The sequence below is a fragment of the Cydia splendana genome, chromosome Z, assembly GCF_910591565.1.
Source record: "Cydia splendana chromosome Z, ilCydSple1.2, whole genome shotgun sequence".
NCBI classification, from domain to species: domain Eukaryota; kingdom Metazoa; phylum Arthropoda; class Insecta; order Lepidoptera; family Tortricidae; genus Cydia; species Cydia splendana.
The window spans coordinates 14,516,924-14,542,940 of NC_085987.1; the positions used below are offsets into that span (position 1 = coordinate 14,516,924).

At 39.0% G+C, this 26,017-nt stretch overlaps 3 protein-coding genes across 3 annotated transcripts; 1 reads left to right on the forward strand and 2 right to left on the reverse strand.

The window, feature by feature from the left end:
* LOC134804433 (uncharacterized) lies at window positions 1-8,514 on the reverse strand. Its single transcript, XM_063777475.1, has 7 exons — window positions 8,423-8,514; window positions 7,633-7,715; window positions 7,217-7,409; window positions 6,566-6,696; window positions 2,199-2,262; window positions 1,602-1,719; window positions 1-213 (listed from the first exon to the last, which is right to left on the reverse strand). Exons 2-7 carry the CDS (start codon window positions 7,712-7,714, stop codon window positions 19-21), a joined length of 783 nt encoding a protein of 260 aa, XP_063633545.1. The 5' UTR covers window position 7,715; window positions 8,423-8,514; the 3' UTR covers window positions 1-18.
* Window positions 8,515-8,889: 375 nt separating this feature from the next.
* LOC134805049 (uncharacterized) lies at window positions 8,890-18,681 on the reverse strand. Its single transcript, XM_063778337.1, has 6 exons — window positions 18,651-18,681; window positions 18,074-18,236; window positions 12,330-12,466; window positions 11,772-11,835; window positions 11,025-11,133; window positions 8,890-9,121 (listed from the first exon to the last, which is right to left on the reverse strand). The coding sequence occupies exons 1-6, from the start codon at window positions 18,679-18,681 to the stop codon at window positions 8,972-8,974; spliced, it is 654 nt and encodes a 217-aa protein (XP_063634407.1). The 3' UTR covers window positions 8,890-8,971.
* Window positions 18,682-21,145: 2,464 nt separating this feature from the next.
* On the forward strand, window positions 21,146-24,362 carry LOC134804432 (uncharacterized). Its single transcript, XM_063777474.1, has 3 exons — window positions 21,146-21,245; window positions 22,249-22,443; window positions 24,155-24,362. Exons 1-3 carry the CDS (start codon window positions 21,164-21,166, stop codon window positions 24,310-24,312), a joined length of 435 nt encoding a protein of 144 aa, XP_063633544.1. The 5' UTR covers window positions 21,146-21,163; the 3' UTR covers window positions 24,313-24,362.
* Window positions 24,363-26,017: the final 1,655 nt, after the last annotated feature.

Here is a 26,017-nt window from a genome sequence, read left to right on the forward strand (position 1 = left end):
TGCAAAGCAGCTGAGAGGTTAGACGAATCTATCGATGTATTTCCAGGTGTCTAGCGTTGAGAGCACGGGGTTGACGGCCACTGGGAGCGCGTACGACACGGCGGCGGCGATGGCGCCCTGGAAGCGGTTGGCGTAGTCTATGATTACGTCCTCGAGCATGGCGTTCACTACCTGGTCGATGTTACCGCCCCCGATCACGCCGGTCAGCTCGGACTGGAAATAAAATGCTATTGGTGACCTTTTTACTGCATATTAGGTAACATTCAAAATGCGAGTATGAAACAGTTCAAGTAAGTACATAATAAGTGAACTTAGTGTATAAACTAGTAGTTCGCCCCGATAATGAGATTTCTGTAAACAGACAAAACTCTCTACAGAAGTTATGAGTGTTTGGTCACTTTTCAGTACTTTAGAGGACAATTTCTCCCAATAGGTTGAGTTTGGGCAGCTAACAAAAAATACGTGTCTGTTATTTTAGACTACTCTATTATATCAAAACAAATAAAATCGGAGTCGGACAGTTGGGTAGGTTTCCTTGTTTGTCATCTAAATGTACAGTTTTTCGACAGTTTACTAACGAATGGGCCAAAAACGTTTCCCAAAGTATCACATCCCAAACTATGTTTCCCAAAAAAATGTTTGGCAAAACAACTTATCGCAATTTTTCAGTTAGCAATAGTCTTTTTTGGCAAGTTATTGTTTAGCAAATAATTACTTGGACAAGTTTCATTTTACCAAGTTTTATTTAGTCAAATGTATCATTATCATTAAACATAACATATTGTATGGCATACAATTTACATACCAATAGATATTTTTATTTTTGCTATTATTTGAAAAACTTAATCCCGACCTTGGATTTTTTATCATTTTGATTACCTATGTTTTACGCATACGGATGTGATTAGTTGAACCATAAACATTTTAATTTTTAAGAAAAAGAAACCGAATTCTATGAGGGCCGGTGAAAGATTATTGTAGATGGTGCACTATGTAGAAAAGGAGGTAAAACCACCCACTTTTCTAGTAGCATTTCGTTTAAAACTGTAAGGGTCGTAGTTCTAGCCTAACCTAACCCACTTCTCTGATAGCAGTTCGGTTCTGTGAGGATCGCAGTTCGAACCTAATCAAACCCACTTTTCTAGTAGCATTTCGTTTCTGTAAGGCTCGCAGTTCTAACCTAACCTAACCCACTTTTAATATATTTTATATATGATCATTTGACCAAATAAATTATATGCGAAGTGTAACTTTGCTAAAGGTTCCCTTGGGAAATGAAACTATTGCGATAAGTTTGTTGGGAAGTGAAATTTGGAGAAAGGTATTTGGCCCAAACGAACACCTACACCTTTTTCGACGTTTTGCCTTTTTGGATTATAATTTTTTTAAATTTTTAGTACCTACAGTCGAAAGTTTTAATTTATGACCCATTTTATATCTTGTCACAGTGTAATTAGTATTGAGGTCTCTAGCGACATTCATATTGATTGTCACTGTGACAGGATACGAAATGGGTCATAAATTAATACTTTCGACCGTACTATGCATGCCTGCAGTGCACTTTAGTACCTATAACGATGACGTTTATTCCAATTAGTTACCTTGAAATGAGGAATCTGGTAAAAGGAGTTGATGACTCTGTCGAGTATCACCGACTGGCCGTCTTCCGATTGCTTCAGAAGCAACGTTCCACTGAAGCGGAAACCATCAATTTGGAATCTAGAAAAAAATATATTAAAGGAATAAGCACATAATTAAAGGCAAATGTTACTCGATTTTTACTGACATAGGTAGGTGAACAAGCATGTTTAGCATGTATATTACTTATATACCTATGCTGTAAGGGTCTTTGCTTGGCTAACGACTAATGAGATGTACCTAGTACCTACTACCTATTTTGTAAGTGTAAGCGAAACTAATAAATCTAAATAAAAAATAAAAACTAGTAAATGTCCAGTTATTTATGAAGAACCTAGTTATTATGTTTTGCGTTGGTCATGCATGCATGTAGGTATGTTATATTTTTATCGCTCATATTTATGTAGGTATACTGATGTATATAAGTTGATAAGTCTTTGCCTGAGATTTTAATATGAGTTCAACTAAAAACAAAGCTTTAAAGCGCTTCTAATGTCTACAGGAAAGACGTTAAGTTACAAATGCTTAAAATAGTAAAATCGTAGGTATTATCCATTTACCTTGCTTTGCCTTTTCCGTACAGAGGAATAGCAGTTAACAGATCTCCAACCAAATCGTAGCTCTCTGAGAATATAAAGAAAAAATATTAAAATTCGTAGAAAATATATAACTCAAATACCTACTAATTTTAAACGTAGGTAGGTATAAAAGAATCATAAGGTACAGGAACGAATAATGAATGTGGAATCCATTCAGGAAAATTCAGAGTCGAGATAAGAAACAAAAAAAATAATGTCTAAGTACCTATGTGTAATATGTCTTATATGGTGTTTAATCACATGGAGTAGTGATGGTAAATCCGAAACTATAGATTTGATGTCAGGCAGTTCTAGTTAAGGGGTTTTAGTATAACAAAAAATGATGAAATTTGTTTTATTCTACATATTCACCGTGTTTTTTTTTATTTCCGTTAATTTCAAGGGTGCATTCCTGAGCTTAAATCAAGTAACTTTCTCAAAGACACCGATATTCTAATTAACTCCGTTTCGGAGATAATCAATAATTTATTTTTTTCCTATAAGGCCTCTACAAGCGTGTACACTTGCCTTAGGGCCGGTTTACATATTGATTAGTGTTTAGAATGAGATCATACATTTGTTACTAAACTTCAGTACAATCTCGGTCTATCGATGTTCGAAATGACATTGATATGTCACAGATTTATATTGTTTGGTTGAGTTAAATGTAATGCCCGTGTTACAACAACGCTATAATATAGAATAGAATAGAATAGAATAGAATAGATTTATTCGTAAGCACAAACAATCGGAACAGTACATAGTATAAAAGAAAACACAAAATAAGATTAAAGTGCCACGAAATGGCCCCATCTCAGCATGTTGCTGGTGGCTTCCAGCGCTGATCTTCCGATGAGACCATCAAGTGAGAAGAATCACGGAAGGTAACAGACAAGAAGAAAAAAGACAGAAATAACATACAGTAAACAGTTAGTTAAATAAGAAAAAAAGTTACACAGCAAGAAGATACAACATAACGACTATTTACAATTAAGATTAATTAATACAAAAACAAGCATCGTGCTCTAAATCGCTGTATCGATCCGGTCCGACCATATCTTGGCTGAGCATTACAGCTGTATATACTACTAGCGCCAGCGGTGGCTACACTAACTAAAAAGCAATGTCAGACCAAACCAATATCGAGCGTTCATGAAATCTACGTTAAAAAATCTTGTAAGATTAGCTTATTAGCAAAACAGCATTGTAGGATGACGAATTTACGAAAATGTACGAAATACTAACATAACAGCACTCTACTAAGTATGGCGTAAAGGAATGATGAACCCTTGTCAGGCCAAAGGAACAAAACACTTGAGGTAAGCATAAGTAAAATTACAAACTACAGGCAGCTGGTATCAAGTCTGTAGGCTTCTTGGCTACGTTGGTGATTAAGTAAATACAGTTTAATCTTTGACTTAAAGCTATGAATACTTTGCAGGTTTCTCAAAGGCGGAGGTATATTGTTCCAGACTTTCGACGCGGCATAGCGAAAACTTCCCCGAAACGCTGCTGTGGCATGGCGTGGCATTAACAATTGAATTCCACAGTTACGGCGTTCGCGGAGCTTAATACAAGAAAGCTTATTGAAGAGATAAGGCGGAGTACCATATTTAAGCACACCAAAGAGCAGACAAGCCAAATGAAGTTTACGACGGTGTTGCATCTTGAGGATCTTATGGCTGTTCAGAAATGGTGTCACGTGAGCTCTCAACGGAATATTGAAACAGAAGCGAGCACAGGCATTTTGTAACACATATAGTAACACGGGCATTATATGCTACATTTAATTACTTTTAAAACTTCTTTTTTTTAATGAAAAATAAAATATTTTTCGAAAATTAACTATGCTATTTAGTTCTCTTAAACGTACTTAACCATACCTCGAAGTTAACGGAATTCTATAAAAACACGGTGTATATAAGTTCTATTGGTATTCTAGTTCTTCTTCTTCTTCTTCCTCGCGTTATCCCGGCATTTTGCCACGGCTCATTAGAGCCTGGGGTCCGCTTGACAACTAATCCCATGATTTGACGTAGGCACTAGTTTTTACGAAAGCGACTGCCATCTGACCTTCCAACCCAGAGGGGAAACTAGGCCTTATTGGGATTAGTCCGGTTTCCTCACGATGTTTTCCTTCACCGAAAAGCGACTGGCAAATAGGAAATAATATTTCGTACATAAGTTCTGAAAAACTCATTGGTACGAGCCGGGGTTTGAACCCGCGACCTCCGGATTGAAAGTCGCACGCTCTTACCGCTAGGCCACCAGCGCGCTATTGGTATTCTAGTTAACGCACTTTAAATTAGGTAGGTATCTTATACCGCAATAAACCGGCAATTTTTAACAAATTATTCACAAGATTCGATGTCCAGTTGTAATGAGGGTTTCAAAAAATGAATTTTTAGAAATCGTGTTTTTATTGAATTCCGTTAACTTCGGGGTATGGTTAAGTACCGTAAAACGGGGTGAGTAGGTTTCGCGGGGAGAGTTGGGTTATGAATGGGAAGAGAAGGGTTGAGAGGGGGGTGAGAAGGGATTTTAAGGCTACTGCTACAAAAATAATGTATTCCAATTTAAAATGGAGCTATAGTAATACGCATAATAAAAAAAATCGATCCAACAATCTTCCAAAATCACCTTTGTATGAAAACCCCTCTCACCCCAAATACGAGGCACTACGGGGTGAGGTGGGTTTTCCTCTTTATTGTCAAAGTTATGAAATGGAACTACCCAAAATAAAATAAAAACTAAAATACAAACTTCCGGAACACTTATTATATACACCATTCAGTTTTCATATGTAAAAATAAAATGTTATCGAGGTTTGAATTTCAGTTTTGACCCTACTCACCTCATTTTACGGTACGTTTAGGAGAAGTAAATGGCATAGTTAAATTAAAAAAAAATCTAAGTTTAAAAAGTAATTAAATGCAGCATAAATAGCGTTATTGTAACACGGGCATTACCTACATTTAACTCAACCAAACAATTGAAATCTGTGACATATCAATGTCAATTCGACATCGATCGACCGAGATTGTACTTAAGTTTAGTAGCAAATGTTTGAACTCATTCTAAACACTAATCAATATGTAAACCGGCCCTAAGGCAAGTGTACACGCTTGTAGAGGCCTTATATGAAAAAAATAAATTATTGATTATCTCCGAAATGGAGTTAATTAGAATATCGGTGTCTTTGAGAAAGTTACTTGATTTAAGCTCAGGAATGCACCCTTGAAATTAACGGAAATCAAAAAAGACACGGTGTATAGTTTCTTCTTACTCCACAATAATTACCCAACAATTAAAGATAGGACTCTTTGAACTACGGCGAGTCTGTCAAGTTGGCCCTCGCAAAAGGAGACAAATTCTATACAATTCTTCCTGCGAAAACGAAACGGAGGCCTAGTCGTGGCCCTCGGGTCAGATCATTTGGGGACTAATGAGAGGAGATAATGGAGACATGGCCAAAATTATTAACGAGAGCCGTTAATAGAGAGAGAATGAGAGAAATACAGCGAAGATAAAGTTTATATGATTCGAGTTTACCATCTATCTCCTGTATTACACACAATGTTTTAATATTAAAAATAAATTTGCCCAGAAAATAATACAACGGACACAAATATAAGCACCTATAATATACAATTAAATAACAAATAATTAAATACAATTCAAATACAAATCTGACAGCACGCATAGCAACCGAATAAAGCATTGGACAATTAGTATTCACTTTTTACGTGAGAATGAGAATACGATATAGGATTGATCAAGTTTTTCACGGTAACCAAATGGTGGTTATAAGTTCGTGGAGGTAGTGGCGTAGAAAAAATGAGTAGTATTTGACGCAAGGCATTAAAGGCAACGCTCAGATCAGCAATAGGTACCATAAAGGTGACAAGTGAGGGGGGGGGGGGACATACTCGTACCGAACGAGATTTTTCATTTATCCCTACTTCTACGACTTCCTAGAAGTAGGGATAAGTGCCATGTCAAATCGGTAGCGGTACCCGACTAACTTAACAACTTGTAGATACTCTAAAGTATTTGCTTCGAGAGGCAAAGGCTAAATTGTAAAACTACAATTAAATTTATTACAGAAATGTACACTCAACAGTAAAATATGTACAGTCAACTGTAAAAATATGGGTGCACAAATCATCTCAAAATTATGTCCCATATTAGCTCTTATGTCAGCGAATTAAGAACTATGGGACATATTTTTGAATAAGTTGGCTACACCCATATTTTTACAGTTGACTGTACCTAATCAAGTTAAAAAATATACCTAGTGGTCAATGACTGAATTTGCTCAGCAAAATCGACTAATAGTAAATGCTCACCGGCTTCGATCACAATGCTGGGCACAGAGATGTCCACTTCGAAGGACAGTTGGGACGGCGTGAACGTGCTGGTGTGCACGACGAATCCGCCGATACCAGTCATCAAGGCATTCTTCAGGTCTAGGTCAAGGCTACAATTGAAACAAGAAATTAAAATCAACTTTGATATACTTATTCAATAGCAATCATACTTTTTTCTAGCAATAATTAATGGTCACGAAAAAGTAGAATGACATAAAAGTAGAATTATATTTCATTCAAGATTATAATTTCCACCTGTATGTTACCACCGTCAGATTTTATAAATCAAGCAATGCTGAATAAACATGCCGTATAATCTAATACAATTAACAATCAATCATAATAGATATACCTACTTAATCAAAACAAAACAAAAAGTAGTTACGTAGTTATTTTTTCAAGAGCTAATTTTGAATCACAAGGATTCTAAATAATTTAGAAATTTGCGTACGTTTAAGTGACATTCTAAAATAAACGTCACTTTGGTCATTTTGTTTTAAACTCTCAACAAAATTTGCTCTTTTTAAAAACGCAATTTTGGCCACTGAATTCAGTCCATTGAGTCAGTAGGTAGTCTTTTTCGGTGCTGTTATAACCATGGAGTTTAATATGATCACCAAGCAGACTTACTTGATGAGTCCCAATGGAAGGGATAGGCGGAATTCCTCCAAGAACAAGGGGTCTAGAGGTGGAATGCCAAAGAGTGAGGATCCATTGTTAATGACGGAACGGATATAGTTGAATAGCTGACGGATTAACTGGTTGATAAGGAATTCAATGGCTGCGTTCCTCTCGGAGTCCGGAAGTCCATTATCGGAAATATCTGTGAAGTTGAAATAAATATATTCAACACAATCAAAATATACACGATACACTTACCTACTTATAAGCTAGTTGTCCCAGCGTTTAATAGTGTTTTTCACTTCGCCAATAATTAAAACTTAGATAGTGTAAATTTCCAATGAATTTTAAACTAAAGTTGCCAATTATCGGGAAGCACTGGGATATTTTTGTCTCCTAGAATAGAAATATTAAGATCCATTTACCGAAGCCGAGGTCGATCTTTTCTACGGCGGTCGGCACCGCTACCACGACCGCACACAGCAGCAAGACTCCTAGCAACTTCATTCTGGAAATTAAATTTGATGTGTCTTGGTTACGCAGCACTGTTTTATTTTGGTAGTGCGTCGTGTAATAAGTCCTTCATTTTAGATTATCAATCTCCACTTAAGGGGAGAGAGCAGTTACTATATTATAATAAATGGCGCCCCACAAAGAACTAAGATGGCGTAGACAGTACGTAAGTATGTACACAAGAAAATTGATAGAAAAATTAGTAAGTATCTGATCTAATCCTTGCCTAGCTGATATTTAATTAGTCATCTTTTGGATCTCAACATTGTAAGGAGGTACATAGGTACCGCAAACCTCGCATCTATAGCCCAAGTCAATTTAAGGATCAGAGGGGCTACCGCGAAAACCGAAATTAGCAAATGGCGGGGATCTTTCTCTTTTACCCAATGAAGGCTTAATTAGAGTGACAGAGAAAAATGCTCGCAATTTGCGATTTCCAATGAAGGCGTAATTAGAGTGACAGAGAAAAATGCTCGCAATTTGCGAACTTAGATTTTCGCGGTTATTGCCCAAGTCCAAACTCAAATCTCACTATTGAAATAAATAAAGAAAAGTGTGAAAAAAGAGAAAATAATCTGAAGTTTTTTTTCTCTCTTGATGTTTGTGTTGCTTTTGGATGAATACGAGTATTTGCTCTTAAGAATTACCTACAGATGGTTTTACGGTAGGTAGTAAAAAATTATTACATTTTATTATACACACCTGTTTGTATCGCTGATAGTTGGCGAACTGATCTCCTGCCGTGTTGGAATAAGGAAGAACCCTCGCACAGGCTGGTAACGCGATAATCGTCGTTGATAGGTAATCGATTCATGTGCGTCGATCAATCAAGTCTGGGTCTGTCAGCGAATAGGTCTAATGTTATCTTACCTACTCTATCGGTACCTTCTTTTATTTTTTCGGCAAGTACGATACCGCGAGGCCTTTTTTAGATGTAGGTTTTTACTAACTTTGATAGCCGTTCGCGCTTTATTTACTGTGGGTAGGTACTATAACTTTTTAGGGGTAGGTAATAGAAATAGAAAGCATTAAGGTAAACGATTTATTGTCTTAAAATACTGTTATTAGATAAAATATGACACAAAAATAAAACAAGCAACACGATGATGTCGATTTTGCATAGGCACGAGTAGGTAGTCACCGGTCTTTCATAACGTCAAGAAGTGGTTCTAACTTTTCCATTATTTGACTTACACTAACTAACACGGCATGTAAAAAGCTTGTAAAAAGAACATACATATGAAAGTCAACTTAATTAAACATGGAATTGATGAGTTCTTTGAGTAAAGCGGTGCACTGCGCGGCGATAGCTCCGTTGAACCTATTGAGGTGGTCCGCCAGCAACTCGCCAACCATCGCGTTGAACACGTCGTCTATGTTACAATCGAATTCGGTGCGACTCTGAAATAAACAGTAAATAGCTTTATCCGCAATAGACAATGTTGATGATATTGTGATGTGAATGATGGGAGATGGAGCAAAGCAAACGCATCTTACCATCTCCATATGCCTCGCTCCAAAAAAACCGGATCATTGACCCCCAATCCGATGGGAGGATAAAATTAAAGGCCCACTTCAGAGGAGATATATGTACAATTAATCGGGCTGGGTACCTATTGGTATGTGGATGGAAATTGGAGATGCGTATACCTATCCCCGACGATACACGCCGATGGTGAAAACATCATTTGCAAGACAATAACAAGCTCCGAACAAACTTGTCATTACGAATTAGTATATATGTACAGTCACCTGCAATAAAATGTTACACAATGAGGTCCGCAAAAATATCTGACACAATCTTATTCTTAGAGCCATAAGAGTGTGTCACATATTTTTGCGGCCTTCGAAGAGTTAACATATTATTGCAGACTGTATTGCTGTTTGTAACGTTAGGGTTGTAGGTAACTCATAGGTATAAGTATATGTATAACCAATCAAATTAAAGTACAACCAGAAAGGAACGTAAAAAACGGTCGCAAATGTTGGTACTGTATTGGTTTGACTACTGAACTTAGCAATATAGTAAGTCATATAATAGTAATACATTATTAACACTCTCAAAAAGAAATGCCAGAATGACGCAACTCGGGATGATATTGAAATTAAAATTTGTATCATTTTGACAGTAGGGTATCCTATCATTAACATAACCATGGATGATAGGCCTCTCAAACAAATTTTATTTAAGAACTATTAAGTAAATAAAATAACCTTTATTATTATTACGTAATAGACGCATATCTTTCTAACTGTAGAAATAAAATAGTTACAGGCCATGTAACGTAAATTGTGTCAATTGTCCCCGGTCTACCCTACGCGTTATTATGTAGGTACCTACAGTACTCTAAATCCTAACTTTATGCATCATTCTTATAAGTAAATCGCTAATTTCTGACTCGCAATTACTCGTATTTCATAAGTAAGTAGGTATTAAAATTGTATGTAGTAAGTGCTTAAAACTAGTAATCACTAATCAATCGGATAAGACAAAGAAGCTTATTTTTGACGTGTATAGCGATTAAATCACGGCTGCTTGTGGCAAACAGACTATCATTGAGATATGAACAGCGGTAGAACAACGACACTTGTGGACGATTAAAATTCACATGATAAGCAATTGCTAAAAATTTTTTATTACTTAAATCCCTTCATTTTGATTATTTTGAGAGTTCATCACTTATAGGTTTTCATGGACTTGACATCAGTACCTACAACAACAAAGTCCCCCCGCCGCGTCTCGCGTCTGTCTATATGTATGTTCGCGATATACTCAAAAACTACTTAACGGATTTTCACGCGGTTTTTAACTATCAACGGAGTGATTCTTGAGGAAGGTTTAGGTGTATAATTTGTTAAGGTTTTGTAAAACCCGCGCGGGGCGGGTCGCTAATAGTTTAAACAAAAACCGTATGTGTTATACCGGGTGTGGCCTGTAATATGAGCAAAAAATTAAACAGTAGGCTGTTCTCCTCATACTGACCAACATTTCTTCAGCGACTTTTAAAAATATCTTGTGGTTTGGTTTTTAATACACTTTAAAGTTTATTCTAAGACGCAATGTATTGCGAATTTTGTTATGTTTAAGGCGTGACAAGCAACGTCAATCACAATGATATGGCGTGGCGATGGCGTCCATTGAAGATAATATTTATTTTGTATGAAAAATAGGGAGTCTAAATACTTCATAATTTTTTAAAGTTGTTGAACAAAAGTGTCCCCGTTCTAGGAGTACAATCTATGTTTAAATTATTTGCTCGTGTTACAGGCCACACCCGGTATAAAAACTAGTCACTATACTTACCAAAATACTGTTAATACTGAAACCAGAGTCCTCGAAGCTTTCAATAGACGTATAGTCTGATACATGCAATACAATTTTAGTCCATATTCTTAAATCCGTTGTTTGGAAACTGCAACACATAATTAGGTAACTATTAGTTAAAATGCAGCTCATGGTCAGTGATTGTAATCCCTGACATCCAAGTAAAAACGGTTTAAATAGATTTTTTTACAACTAGGGAACAAATCAAAGTATTTTAATATATATTTTTTAATTTGTGTTTTTAAGTAATCACGCTACTATTATGTACATATAAATCATAAACTAAAATAGATGTCATATATGTACCTACTAAAGATAAAGTGACCGGGTGTGGTGGCTGGTTGGTCTAGTGGTCAGAATGTGAGCCGCGTACGCTGAAGGCGCCGGTTCGAACCGGAAGGCTTGGTCACTATTTCTTTAGCATATGACATCTATTTCAGTTCAGATTTTTTTAATTATGGCATTTCAGTCCTGAAGGGTTTTACTTCCCCTTTGCTTGCCTGCTACTTTCAACTCCACCGATACTAAGCTGCCAGGCGATCGTGTGATGTAACTCTCATAGTATAGCAAAATCAGCAAACGCTCTACAATAGCTAATCAAACATCAATCAAACATCAACATTTATTCAGCAAATAGGCCACAAGGGCACTTTTACATGTCAACATTGAATTTGAATTTACATACAAGCGTATGTACTAAGTTTCAAGAGCATTAAAAATACTTACAGCAACTTTCCTTCACCAGATAACGGTAAGGCTTCCATAATATTTCCCTTCATGGTATAGTAATCTGTAAAACAATGTTCTGATTTAGTCTTGAATTATATATGTGACGTTATCAAGAAAAAGCTTACTAAGTAATTGTGTGATACTAACATTTTCAATATCTTAAAAGGTAAGCTAACAAAATTCACCGATGAGTTTTGGCCGAAGAGTGTCAAGTTCCGGCGGCCGCGGCCGGCTCCCTGACACTGTGGGGGGTGCGAAACTGCGAACTGCATCGCACTCATAGTTTCAAGATATTTTTATAATAATAATATATAAATATTATGTACAGTCACCTGCAATAATATATTATACAACGAAGGCTGCAAAAACATCTGACACGATCTTGTTTGTAGAGCCATAAGAGCGTGTCACATATTTTAGCGGCCTTCGAAGAGTAACATATTATTGCAGGTGACTTATGCAAGTTTTAATGGCATAATCTATGGCATAGTTGCCTGAAAATAAAGATTTTCTTTCATTTCAAAATAAAAATCTGTAATTGTAGTGTAAGTTCACCTGCGTCCAATTGCAGTTTAGGGAACTTGATATCTATATCAATGTGAAGTCTCACTCCGTCAGAGGTTATCTCCGATTTGATGATCTCGTAGGCAGACAAACCAGTGACCGACCCGTTAGGAAGATCCGCGCTGATGCTGCAATAAATAGATAAGTTAACCCTTTACCAGGCTAAGGGATATATATTTCCCACATACGAGTACGGCACTTCAAACATGTGTTCTATTTTCGATCAGTAAGACTGACATTCGATTGTCATTTTTGAACTGTCAGCCTGGTAAAGGGTTAACTAAGGCCAATGTGGCTATTTCCGTCATAGCGACTATTCCGTCCAAGAGCGTGCAGTATATTACTTTGAATTTAATCGTAGAAAAAAAAACATCTGCCTTTGATTGCTGAAACTAAAAGCAATCGCTGCTTTGTCGATGATATATTCAATTTTGTTCGTTGTTCAAGAAAAACGCTAGTGGACGGAATTGGCCACATTGACCTTACCTACTATATAGGTAAGATAAATCGGGATAGATGCAACTAAGGGGATATTGCGTCTATTTGATTATTTTTAAACAATGTGAAGTAGTGATAAAAGTAGTGATATACTTGGAAATAAAACGTAACATAGAAGGCGCTCCGACTAATCGTATTCGAGAAATTTAGAAACAAAACGGAGGCAATAAGTAACCCCATAATTGCATTTAACCCGGTTGACTTTAAATTAACATAAATGAATAATAATTGTAATATTAGTATTAATTTCCAATCCAGTTTCAATTAGGGACTCGACAGGGAATAGGGACTCTAGTATTTATTAATAGGGGAGCGGGGGGTAATGGGAGCCAGCGGGTAATGGGAGCGGTGCGACTAGTGACAAAACTATGGCTCGTATTCGCTCGGTTGCCACTCTGGCGCTTTCGGCACACTGCGACCATGTTCCCCTGCCGCGCTCGGCTCGCCAGTCCCAAGCATTATGTGACCAAGGACGCATGTCGATTTTTCGCTCCGCGCTTATAAATAAGTACATAATACGAAAATTCAACGGCCTGAAGTCTGAAGTTACAATCAAACCTGTTTTGTTTTAGGTATAGCTAATGTTATCAATTTTGAGTATCTGTGCATATAATTTCATTACAAGCTAGATTCAGGATATCATTTTATTTAATTTCAAGATGGTGGTATTCGGGTAATCGGAGCCTTGATTATATTTGCGTTTTTTGTTTGGATCCGTAAAGTTAATTATTATACAGTAATGTTTTATAATAATATTTATATGAATAAGTGAGATTGCTGACTTAATAATAAAGTAGCTCCCATTATAGGCTCTCATTTCCCGCAAAGTCGGGTAATGGGAGCGATTCTGTTTTTTTGAAGAAAGTTTATTTGTGGCCAAATGCCTAATCATCCTGTCCTGGCCGGTTTCGGCCACGGCGACTGGGGTTGTACTAGTTATTGAGAGCGACGATCGTGAGCTCTTAGGTGACTGACGTAGCCTATCTTTGCAGTGAATGCACGACCGCACTCACCGCAGGTCAGCACCCCTCCGACAAAATTGTAGTTGATGACCGCAGGTGGTCGGGCCTTTAACTCGTCGCGCTTTGCGTCGAGTTCCACTCGCCTCTGCTCTTCGAAGGCTTGCACTTTTGTGCTCACTGTATGCCTCCACTTCGGCCGATCTTGTGCCGAAGTCTCCCAGTGCGATGGTTCAATGTCACATCTCCGCATGTGGCGCTTCAGAACATCTTTGTATCGCAAAAGTTGGCCGCCCTGTTTCCGCTTCCCACTCTGTAACTCTGAGTAAAAGATGCGCTTAGCAACTCTGTTATTAGACATACGGGAGACATGACCACACCATCGCAGCTGGCGCCGCATTAGATAGGCTTCAATGCCGCTGACATTAGCACGGCGTAGCACTTCTGTGTTCCTGACACGATCCGACCATGAGATTTTCAAAATGTCACGCAGGCATTTAAGGTGAAACCTATCCAATGTGCGAATATGCTTTCGGTAAAGGCACCACGCTTCAGAGGCATACAGGAGATTGGGCAGAACTATGGCCATATACACAGAGACCTTGGTCTGAAGCTTAATATCATGTGAACGGAACACCTTGACGCGAAGTTTATCGAATGCAGCAGCAGCCGCTCCGATTCTGCTGTTGATTTCGTCGTCAAGGTGGCACTTAGATGTTATCGTGCTCCCCAGATACCGGAATCTGTCTACTTGCTTAAGGGAGTCGTCACCGAGCCTGATGTCAACGGGCGCGAGTGTCTCCAACCCCATGACTTCGGTTTTCTTGACACTGATTTTAAGGCCGAAGCGCTGACAGGACTCGTTGAGACTCGTCATAAGCGTTTGTAGACTTTCCGAGGAATCCGCTACAAAGCAAAGGTCATCTGCGTACATTATCTCCGTAATAGTAGCTTGAGATACTTTCGTGCGAGCCTTCAGTCGTGCTAGATTGAACACACTGCCATCAGTGCGAAAACGAATACGAATGCCATCCGTTAACGTTTGCAAGGCATCTCTGACGACAACAGCAAAGTAAAGAGCGAAAAGAGTTGGTGCCAAAACGCATCCTTGTTTGACGCCACATGTGACACCAAAATATTCAGATTGTTCGCCCTTTACGCTGACACAGCATTGCATGTCGTCGTGCAGAAGTCTAATGAGCCTGACAAACTTAACTGTGCATCCCTGTTTCGCCAGCACCTTCCACAAGGCTTCTCGAGGCACACTATCAAAAGCTTTCTCAAGGTCAACAAAGCAAAGGAATAGTTGTTGACCTTGTTCTCTATTCTTCTCTTGAAGTTGTCGGAGAGAGAAGATAGCTTCGCAGGTGCCTCGGTCAGGTCGGAAGCCAAATTGTGTCTCCGGCAGTATGTCTTCTGATAAAGGTAAAAGGCGGTTGAGTAATATGCGAGCAAAGACTTTACCCGGAGACGATAGGAGAGAGATGCCCCGGTAAGAGTTGCAGTCTGATCGATCGCCTTTATTTTTGTATAAAGAGCTGATGCGAGATATCTGAAATTCGCTAGGAACTCGTTCCTGCTCCCACATCTGCTTAAATAGTCTCCAGAGAGTTTCATGCAACTCTTGTCCCCCATACTTGAGCAGTTCCCCAGGTAAGTTATCGATGCCCACAGCCTTTTTATTTTTCTGCTGTTGTATAGCAGTGACAACCTCTTTTAAAGTCAATGGCTCATCAAGCGCAGAGACGACAGGGAGGGACGCTAACGAATCCACGTACTGCATGTCTGCAGCACGATCAACGTTAAGCAGGATCTTAAAGTGCTCTCCCCATCGATCCAGAACGTCTTGCTTGCTGGTCAGCAACTTCGATCCGTCTTCGGTTTTTAGCGGGACACTGCTGCGAGTAACCGAACCAACAAGCTTACGCACCTCCTCGTAAAACTCAGACAGCTGGTTAGTATCCGAGAGCCATTGAATTCGTGCGGCTTTGTCCTTCCACCAGTTTTCTTTAACTTCGCGAACTACTTTACGCAGCTCCGCACTACTGCGTTTAATAGTTTCTGCGTCTTGACCTTGGCGCAGGATTTGTCTGTGGTTTCTGACTGCATCGGTCAAGGCCTCGTCATTGTCGTCGAACCAATCCTCTCGTCTGCTACGCTTTATGCCTATTGTATTAGAGGCAATATCGACGAGGTTTTCCGAGAGCATTTGCCAATGAGCCAGAGGGTCATCAGTCAGAATGTTTGATTCCCGAATTTTATCATTCACCGCTTGAATGAAGGTCTTTCGTATTGATAGGCATTCTAATTTATTTACATCCAAGCGGCTAGGTTGTGCCCCTTCTTTTCTACGAGGAAGCCGGAGACGCAGGCGAATCTTGGTCACTACGAGCCTATGATCGCTCCAGCAGTGAGCGCCTCGCATCACCCGAGTTATACGCACTTGAGAGAGGTGTTGTTGTCTGACGATAGCGTAGTCAATTAAGTGCCAATGTTTAGACCTCGGATGCATCCAGGTGGTCTTGTATTTGGCCGGAAGCCTAAACATGGTATTGGTAATAGCCAGCTGGAATTGAGCACAAAGAGATAGCAACAGTTGACCGTTGCTGTTCATGTTACCAATACCGTGCCTTCCCAAGACACTTGGCCAAGCCTCGAAGTCACGCCCGACCCTCGCGTTAAAGTCGCCTAATATAAGTATCTGCTCTCTAGGACGAATCCTAGAGAGGAGGCTAGCGATTTCTTCGTAGAACTTGTCCTTCACATCGTCCTCTCGGTCCATCGTTGGAGCATACGCACTAATTATCGTGAGATAGTTGCTATTGTCAAGTCCAAGGCGCAAGGAAGTGACACGGTCCGAGGTGTGTATAGGGCACTCTTCCAGCTTATTAGCAATAGAGTTTCTAATTGCAAAGCCGACGCCTGAACGCCGGGGCTCAGAAGCTGGTGTACCCTTCCAAAAGAAAGTGTAACCACCACCGTGCTCAACCAGCTCACCCTCGTCAGCCAGGTGCGTCTCACTGAGTGCAGCGATATCCACACCATAACGTCCGAGCTCACGAGCAACAATGGCAGTCTTACGCTCGGGGCAAATGTTGCCCTCGCGGTCAAGGAGCGTGCGCACATTCCATGCACCAAATGTCATATTCCAAGTTCTGGAGGTGTTTTGTTTCCTATTTGTTTTCTTTCGACCGCGATTTTATTAGTGCAGAAGCAACCGCGGTTGCTGCCTCTGTCTAGGGTTGGGCTAAGCATTTGTTTGGGACACCTTTTCTAGCCCCTTCCCCGGCTGAGCGGGGGAAGCAGTGCCTCCCTAAATAGGGCTGCTTCGTCACCCAGAGTGCTGCCGAACCTGTGTTGTTAACCCGGTGCAACACAGAAGCGACCACTCTCTCTGAGCCGCCTGTGTGCAGGCATCAGCCAAAGCCCAGTTGGCACCACAACTGAACCTCTCTGCCTCTGCCCATCGCCACAGGGCTTTTAAACAACTCGGAGTCCGTTAACCAGTACCAGTCAATTGCGCAGGACATATTATAGTGCTCAAGTGTGCGCGCAGACACAGGAGCACTCGCTCTTCCTCGCCCCTCTGTACCTGGTGGAACGGAAGACCGTTACGACCAGAAAAGGGCCCGGATGCAGCCTCTGGCCGATGTTAACTTTTGACCTCTAACGTCGCCCTAAGCTTTCGGCAAAGCTTTGCTGGCTTGCAAGGTCCGCCGAAACCGTTTGCTTATCAGCTATGGCTCGCCTTTCCAACCAAACCAGACTCTTTTACACATAACGGGAGGTGCCCGTGCAAAGACCGTGATGTGATCACTGGCCCCCCTCAACCAGGTTTAGCCCACGTGCCAACGTGGTTTACCAGGGCGTGGCCACTGCGTGTACAACAGTTACTTGGAGCCACTGGTGAGAGATTTACAGAAAATCATGACCAAGGGTCTCCGCTACAGGCGGTTGACAAGACCCATCGTCCATAATTTCCGCTACGCCCCAAAATGTAAATGCCTAATAACGTAACGTTGACGCTATGATTAAATTATACTCGAATAAGTAAGGATTTAGTTTCTAATAAAAAGTTCCCAAAGTATCCATAAATTTGCCTTTTATTTAACTTTTTCCTTAGTAGGCTCCAATTACCCCCTCACGGTAACGGTCACTCACGGTCTCCCCTACACGTTCTACATAGGGAAACCAGTTTCATTGGAAATTCTAGATTGGTTTTAAATTACCATGTTTAAGTTTACAGACTTTTTTGTAATTGTACTTTAATATATTCACCATAAAATTGGTCCGCACAAATCCACATGTTGGGTTTCGAAATTGATTGCGTCGCTATACGGCGGTACCGGGTCCCCATCTGTCGCGTCTTCCTTAATTCTAATGTTGGACAATTGCCGCCCGGCAATTTGTAGTACTCGATCACTAACCGCTGATGATAATTCTGAAATAAATGTATAATTTGCAAGAAGCGACTACAAAATACTAATGTTGGCCAAAGTATAGTTTACCAGTATTTTAAATCAATTTTCATACGTAAATTTGTACATAGAACGTTTGTAATAGGTATATCCATACCATATGACATGACACTGAAAATTAGAACAGGAACCGCGCCAGTACTTTAATTATTGTAAAATATGGTTATATGAGTTCAACGATCTTAGGCACAAAGGCGATGAACCATCTAATAAATCAATGACAAACGAGCTGGAACACAAACTTTTATTAAGTTCACTAATAGGATTTAGGCCTAGCTATAATATAGGCGCGTAGGTATAATTCTAGTAGGTATATTGTTTGGAATTTCGTACCAAGCAAATATTTATATATTGTGTGAAGTGGACTTTTTACAAACCTTTGGTGCCGCTGATGATATTTACCGCCATGGCGAGAAATGATAACATAATCACTGCGTTCATTATTAATACTATTGATTTCACTAGAAGCAGTTATTAAGATATGACTTGGTTTACCTAAGGTTTTATTTATATGGTTTAACGATCAACATAAAGGTTAGCGTTATCATGAAGTTACGAAACCAGGATTTCATTATCAGTTTGTACCCACCCACTTAGTGTAGGTAAACGTATTGGCAACATCTACATACTCATACACACTAGGTAATAAGTACTATTTTTACCCAATTAAGTAGGTACCTATTGTAAATGAGAAAATGAGAAACCTCTGAGAACAATAAAAAAACTTTCTTAGTGCAGCTCTACCATATTTGAATTAAGTAGTAATATAACTTTTCAAAGTCCAAAGTTGAAACCTTGATGCATTTAAATTTAGAAAAGTTAACAACTAATCAATTAGCTGCAGTTGGGCTTACCGAGGCCGATCTTTTCAGTCAACGTTTTCCCATATCTATGAATAGATGCAATAAAATTGAATACAAATTCAACAACGGCTATAGTTATCACAAGGTATTCAGATGGACCTTGACACATTTATATAGATCGAAGATAAAATTTCATTGTGTGGAGGCATGCCTTTTTTAGACACGGGGCGCGCGACCATGGATTCTCCAGGTTGTTCGACTTGTCTCAACTGTATTACATATTATCATGTCAGGATGGCTAGATGGGCTATTGTCTACACTGAAAAGGAACTTGTGAATAAACCATTCGTTTACAACGACGTAAACTTTATGCAATACTAAATGTAGAGCTTCGACAACAATACCTAAGTTCTGTAACACAAGTAACGTACATTTAGCGGAAAGGCTTGGTTTAATTACCAAGACAATCAATTATCACAATCCGTGGTCCTAGACGGTTCAACAGGTCACACTGACTGCTCCTTAAGTGGAGCGTGACAAAAGGAATCAGTATGTTAGTATAAAAGCTGACAATTAGAGGCTCCCTGTATAAAATTATGTATTTTTCATGATTGTATTGAAAGCCACCCCAGGATGATCATCTAAATATGCTGTTAAAACTAAGTGTAAGCAAGTCGACAACTAATAATACGAACACCATCTGGTGAATCCGCGTTGATGTATGTATGCCAAAGCAATCCGTTAGTACTTGCCGACAGTTGGACTATTTTCGTAGAGGCCATGAACCTCATCGTTTTACTACTGGTATTACCTCATGTGCAAACAAATGAGTAACTTCTCTATACTTACACGTAAGTACTTACACAGAACCACAGTGTTATGGGTAGGTAAATAAGTACTATTGGGTTTGGAAGTGTGTACGATGAAACTAAAAGGAGATGGGGTTATTGTTGGTAATTTAACTACCTATAAGTAGCCGGGTTTTAATATTTTCGTCACACTTGCTCATAGAGGTTTTTCTTTCTCTTTTTGTATAAGCGGCCGCAGTTGTCAAGTTTTTGTTATATACTTATGGTGGTTCGCTTCCCATACAAAAAACAAAATTTGCGTTAAATTAAGTAATTTAATTACACACTATTACTACATAAATATGTGCGCATCTATCTACTTTCGAGTGTTTATTTGCGCTAAATTGATAGTAAAACTTTGTTTTAGACAGAAATCACGCAAAAAACGTTTTATTTTTTATCAATGCAATGGCAAAATAACGTTTTTTGCGTGATTTCTGTATAAAACAAAGTTTTACCGCTCAGTTCCGCATTGAGCTTTAAAACTCTGTAACCCGACCCGGCTCATTTTGGAACTTGAAAATTAATTCATGTAGGTAAGTTCTTTAACTACTTATGTACCTACTTACACCTAGTTTTTTTAGGATTGTAACTAAAAACTACGCTCAAGTTTTTGTGAGATAAATTTTCAAAAATACCGTATTTACGAATTGCATTTTAAATAAAAGACCTTACATATTTCGGTCGACCATAAATTATACCTTTGAATATGTAAAGGTATGAATTCGTAACATTTCAGTTGAGGTTGTATCATATGTTTGGCCAAAGAATGTATTAGAGTATGAATGAATACCTACTGTCGGTACTTTGATCAATGTTTGGTCATAATTAGCAGGCCGTAGTTGTTCTTCGCGTGCCTACATTTGGAAGGTTAGGCAACCTTTTTGCACAACATTAGGCAGTGTATCACCAACGTGCCACTTATATTTTAGCCTCTCCATCGATCTGAATTCATCCAGTTCGTGTCCCGCTGTAACCTTTACCATACACATTATACAGACCGCTTGCGACGCGCGCAGTATGATACAATCTTGTCTATATCTAATCATTTCACAAACAAATTAATTACCTAGATCTTATAAATTAAATAGTGAAGATAGAGATCGTAAACTATTGATAAAATAAATCAATAACAAGTTACCGGAATTGATTTATGTAAGTACCTAATAGGGAAGATTAGAGGATTAAGAAACAAAATAAGTCACGGTGAATATAATTTTCTGAATAAATTAAACTACGATGTGGCGGGCTGTTCTATATTCTAGTGCAATCATTTTCATTTTGGTGAGTCATCTCGACACAGCTCCAGTTTACCCATACTGTAAGTATCTTCGTCTTATCTAGGTTTATGTGTGAACTTTGGGAACACCTACTTTTTAATTACTTGACTTACTTAATAACCAACTTCGGCTATACAGCTTTTTAAAATTAACCGTTTTATGTAACCATCATATGACTCTATGTAGGTTATTTGTACACATAGGACTAGTTAATGATTGGTCCTTACGACCCTATTTCTTTAAATAAGGTCTTTATAGTGCTGGTGATTTTCCTATAAGAGTTAATAGGACTTTTACGTAAACGGCGAATTGTTTAGGCTACGTACTTTATTTTTCGCGTTAATATTTCTAACCGTTTTGGAGATACAGTTTGTTAAACATTAGTGCAAAAATCTGTATGTTTCAACCCTAGCAAGTAGATCCTATTGAATGACATGACAAGTGTCAATTTAAAATGTGAATAACTTTGTAGGGTTGTCACTGAAATAAAAATATTTAATTTTAATGATTTTGTTTAACTTATTAATCCAGCTTTACGACTACGACGATTATAATAACTCGATTGTAGATCACTTATATAACACTATCCTTTCAGCTCAGTCTCTAGAAAATGCCAAATTCCACCCGTATAACTGACATTTACAAGGCCAGGGCCAATCATTTGGGTTGTTTACTCACCGTACGAAACCCGTTTTTAACTTATTAGGTACAGTCACCATTAGATATATCAGAGGTACAAATTTTATCTGAACATACAGCCGTCAAATTTTATGAAGATGTCATCCCATGAAAGTTCAGATATTTCCCATCCCGTGCCTTGGTGTTTCCCTCACCATACCGTACTTCGCACATACCTATTAGCCAATACACAGTCCGGCCTTACACAATAGTCACAATACACCTACAGCTGGCAGGTAGCGTACTGATCAAAGATGATCCTTAGGCTTATGTAATTCTCTGCATATCACGTCCGAATCGTTACTTTACTTAAGTAATGAAATGCCCATGTTGAATTTATATTACCCGAACGATTATTATTCTCAGCAGCGCGTGGGCCGCGGTATACAGTGAGTAATGGGAACGAGATGGCGAAGCCGTACGTGGAGGTGCGGAACGGGACGTACCACGGCAGCGGGCCGCGCGAGGAGGCGCGGGCCATGTGCTCGGTGAAGACGCTGGAGGTGAACGCCACTGCCAACGCTACCATCACCAGGAGGCTACATGGAGTCGTTACTTCAAGTAAGGATGCGCTCAGTTGTAATGTTTACTAGATAGCTTTTATATATTATAATTATCAAACTGCACAACGGGACTTAATCGCGTATTTAAGTTTTAAGATTTACCTCCGACGTTTCGAGACACATTGCAATTTTAATCGGGACGAGGGTTTTAAGATCTCATCCACATGGAATCCAGTCATTAGTAAATGTAAGCGGAAACGAATATCGACAGTCGATAAATCGAATATCGTTAGTGTTGTGTGTCGACAGAGTGACATCCCTAGTGCGCAAAACGTTCAAACTGATAAACAAGACCAAGTGCGGGTAGTTCGAAAAACTCGCGCGGCTAGAAGATGTTGATGTCAACTTGAGCCAGTCTTCTCCGAGACCACGGGGACAACGCCGTCCTCGAAACGTCGGAGGTAAATCTTAAAACTTAAATACGCGATTAAGTCCCGTTGTGCAGTTTGATAATGTTTAATAATCGTGAAAGTTTAAATCAGTGTTTTATATTATAATTTATAATATAACTAATGATGACGTTGATAGACATAGGTATGTACCGTAAATATGTACCTGCGGTTTAACATTTAGAGTCCGTCCGTCCGTCTAAACTAACTTTGCACCGATTAGATTAGAACAAAGTGAGTCATATTTTCATAGAAATTTGACATTAGTGATGAGATTCCTCACTTTGTCATTGCAAGTGCCATGCAGAGTTATATTGGTCCGACTCTGGTGGGTATTACACATTTATGTAGATTACATATACTGTAAAAAAAACTTGTGTACCTACGCAAAACCATCAAAACTAGCCTTTTCACAAAACTAGAATGGTTATTTGTTTTACAAGGGGGCAAAGTTTTTGTTTAACCGCTCGTGCTAATATTGATACCCGAGCAAGTGAAAGATTCCAAAATTGAAAAATGGAATCTTGAGCATTGCGAGGGTTTCAAAGCACGAAGGTAAAACAAAATTTGCCCCCGAGTGAAACAAAAATTTTCACCACACCAACCCGAAGCAAATATTAAATGTAAAATATCAAACAAAATCAAACCAAATCAAATCCAAATGAATGTTATTAAATATTTATCATCCAAAATCATCATTTTAAAGTCAATTCTACCAGAAAACATAAGAAAACAACTCAAAATTTGCATTTGATTACTTTGCCTCACATGTGAATAAAATGCAACTTAGCTATCAGTTTTTGAAGTGCAAAGTAAGCCTTTCCGAGTTGGTGTGGTGAAAATATCTTTTCACCTCAGAACTCGAACAAGGGTACTTTGCTTCTTAAAAACAGTGAGCAAAATGCGATTTTGCTCACTAAGTCATTTTGTCTCACTCAGTGAGCAAAATCGCATTTTGCTCACTGAGTGACACAAAATGAGCGAGCAAAATCGCATTTTGCTCACTGAGTGAGCAGAATGTCATTCAAGTGACCTTTATAGTCAAATGTCATTTCAACATGCGGGGTCTAATACAAGTTCGATATACTTGGGTTCTATTATTTCTGTCCCTCTAGGTATGTTCTCACTGCTTAGGGTGAAAAATTTTGTGTACTACACGAGATCAAAGTTATTTACATCTCGTGCGCTTTTGAATCCCTTACTACGCTCATGATTCTAAATTTTTATAGAATCTTTCGCTTGCACGGGACTCAAAATAAGCACTCGAAGAAATATCAAACTTTAATCTCTTGTTGTACAAATAACTATTTTGTACGCCAGGAGAGCTGCACAGCTCGATCCAGCGGTTGGAGGTGATCATATACGGGCAGATGCAACAGCTGTGGCAGAGCCTGGACGCGCTGCGCGCGCAGCTGGGCGCGCGAGAGCCGCTCCCGGACCGCCGCAGCGTCGTGTTCCGGTTCAAGCCGGAAGGGTAGGCCCCCATTCATTGGTGCAATGATATACTGTGTCCGGTATAGTGCGACACATGATATTGATAGGCCCATATATTGCTGACGCACGCCACTGCCTAATATTGCCAGTTGTATTACTACTATCGTCAACTTTCTAGTGTAATTCTAAAGCGTAGCTTTGAGTGTTTTATTGGATTTATTAGGTTAATTTACTGCTACCAGTAATCGTTAAGACAATCGCATGAAAATCGATATGCATAGGCGAACTAACATTTTTCATGTAATAAGGCAAGGGTTACCCAAGATATCGCTTAATAGGGCGTTAACAAAGAGCAGTAGGCCACCAGTGCACATAGGCGCAATTATAATTGTAGAATGCTACGATTCGAGGAGTAAATAGGTACAATACAACTGAGTCTTACTCTACACCATTTTTTACTATAGGGAGCGTGCATGAAATAAAGGGGGCAGCATAGGAGCCGTCAGATTTTTGGCGCGAGGCGTAAATGTGTCGTTTATGCTTCCGATGTAGCCCACAAGATGGCAGATCCTACTATGCACAAGGAAACGTACCGACGAGAACGGTAGATGGTAGCACTTGCTTTGGCAATGTACATGTGCACATATGTTTCCGACTCAGGCCACAAGATGGCAGACCCTCCAACGCACACAGTCCCTATAGGCAAATATCCCTTTCAAAAATGAACTATAGCGACCTACTTTGTCCGGTGTGTTATCGACTATAGTGGGTTATATTTTCCCGTAATTATGAAGCTTTTCTCGCCTAGTTCACATTTAGCAACGTAAGGCTAATTTCGTTATTCAAGACACCAGCATGGTTGAGCCCTTTTATACGTACGTTTCTATCTAATGTGGGCCTTTGAATTAATCGAATCAATTGAATTTTTTATACAAAGCCACACATGGCAGTTATTATATTCGAATCCCCTAGAGCGGCGGTCGGCAACCTGCGGCCCGCGGGCCGCATGCGGCTCGTGAAACTGTCACTTGCGGCCTGCGAGCCTCTCTGGCTATGTAATATTGAGAAACGACAATGTCTGATAAAGTCATAACAATTAACAAAGTGCGGCCCGCGTCAACTTACTCGTCGTTAACTACGCTACTAAAACTACGCAAAAAAAGGTTGCCGACCGCTGCCCTAGAGGGTTCAGGGAATAAGAAAAGACAAACACAAAAAATGTAATTAATTTTCATTTATTAACAAATTAGTAACTGAACTGATCAGTAGACTAGCCGGCCGAGCGAGAGCGTACAACGCGCGCGGCCTGGCTATAACAATAAACAAATACTTTCGTTAGTTACATTAAGTTAAATGTTTGTAATACTACTAGCTACCATTAATAAATTAAATATTAACAATAAACAAATCTATTATGCAATCTTTTATTTTTTTATAACTATCATTTAGAATTTAAGTGTTAGAGTTAAGAAACTATGGTCCCCCGCAGTAAAAAGTTATCCTCTCTGACACCTGTCATAGCTCAATACATTTTATTGACATTTAATTAAAATACATATTTTTGATCATATAACTGACCTTTTGGTCGCTTGCCACTTGTAAGTAAAAACTTTATAAAAACGTTTAAAACTCTTCTCTACAGGGACCATATTGTGGATAAAATATAAAATCGAAATATAAATGTCTTTTTATGGCTTAAAATACTAACCGGCTTTAAAATGAATTGGACGGATACAAAGTACTAATTAA

Bases quoted from the DNA above. Each gene is read 5' to 3' on its own strand.
- LOC134804433 (XM_063777475.1), bottom strand. From the start codon at position 7,714: ATGAAGTTGCTAGGAGTCTTGCTGCTGTGTGCGGTCGTGGTAGCGGTG. The intron at 6,697-7,216 runs GTAAGTCTGCTT...TTTCAATTGTAG, and splicing joins CTTCCATTGGGACTCATCAA to CCTTGACCTAGACCTGAAGA. The intron at 2,263-6,565 runs GTGAGCATTTAC...TTATATTCTCAG, and splicing joins CAGCATTGTGATCGAAGCCG to AGAGCTACGATTTGGTTGGA.
- LOC134805049 (XM_063778337.1), bottom strand. From the start codon at position 18,681: ATGGCGGTAAATATCATCAGCGGCACCAAAG. The intron at 18,237-18,650 runs GTTTGTAAAAAG...CATTTATTTCAG, and splicing joins TATCATCAGCGGCACCAAAG to AATTATCATCAGCGGTTAGT. The intron at 11,134-11,771 runs GTAAGTATTTTT...TATGTGTTGCAG, and splicing joins TCTGGTGAAGGAAAGTTGCT to TTTCCAAACAACGGATTTAA.
- LOC134804432 (XM_063777474.1), top strand. From the start codon at position 21,164: ATGTGGCGGGCTGTTCTATATTCTAGTGCAATCATTTTCATTTTGGTG. The intron at 21,246-22,248 runs GTAAGTATCTTC...TATTATTCTCAG, and splicing joins AGCTCCAGTTTACCCATACT to CAGCGCGTGGGCCGCGGTAT. The intron at 22,444-24,154 runs GTAAGGATGCGC...TTTGTACGCCAG, and splicing joins ACATGGAGTCGTTACTTCAA to GAGAGCTGCACAGCTCGATC.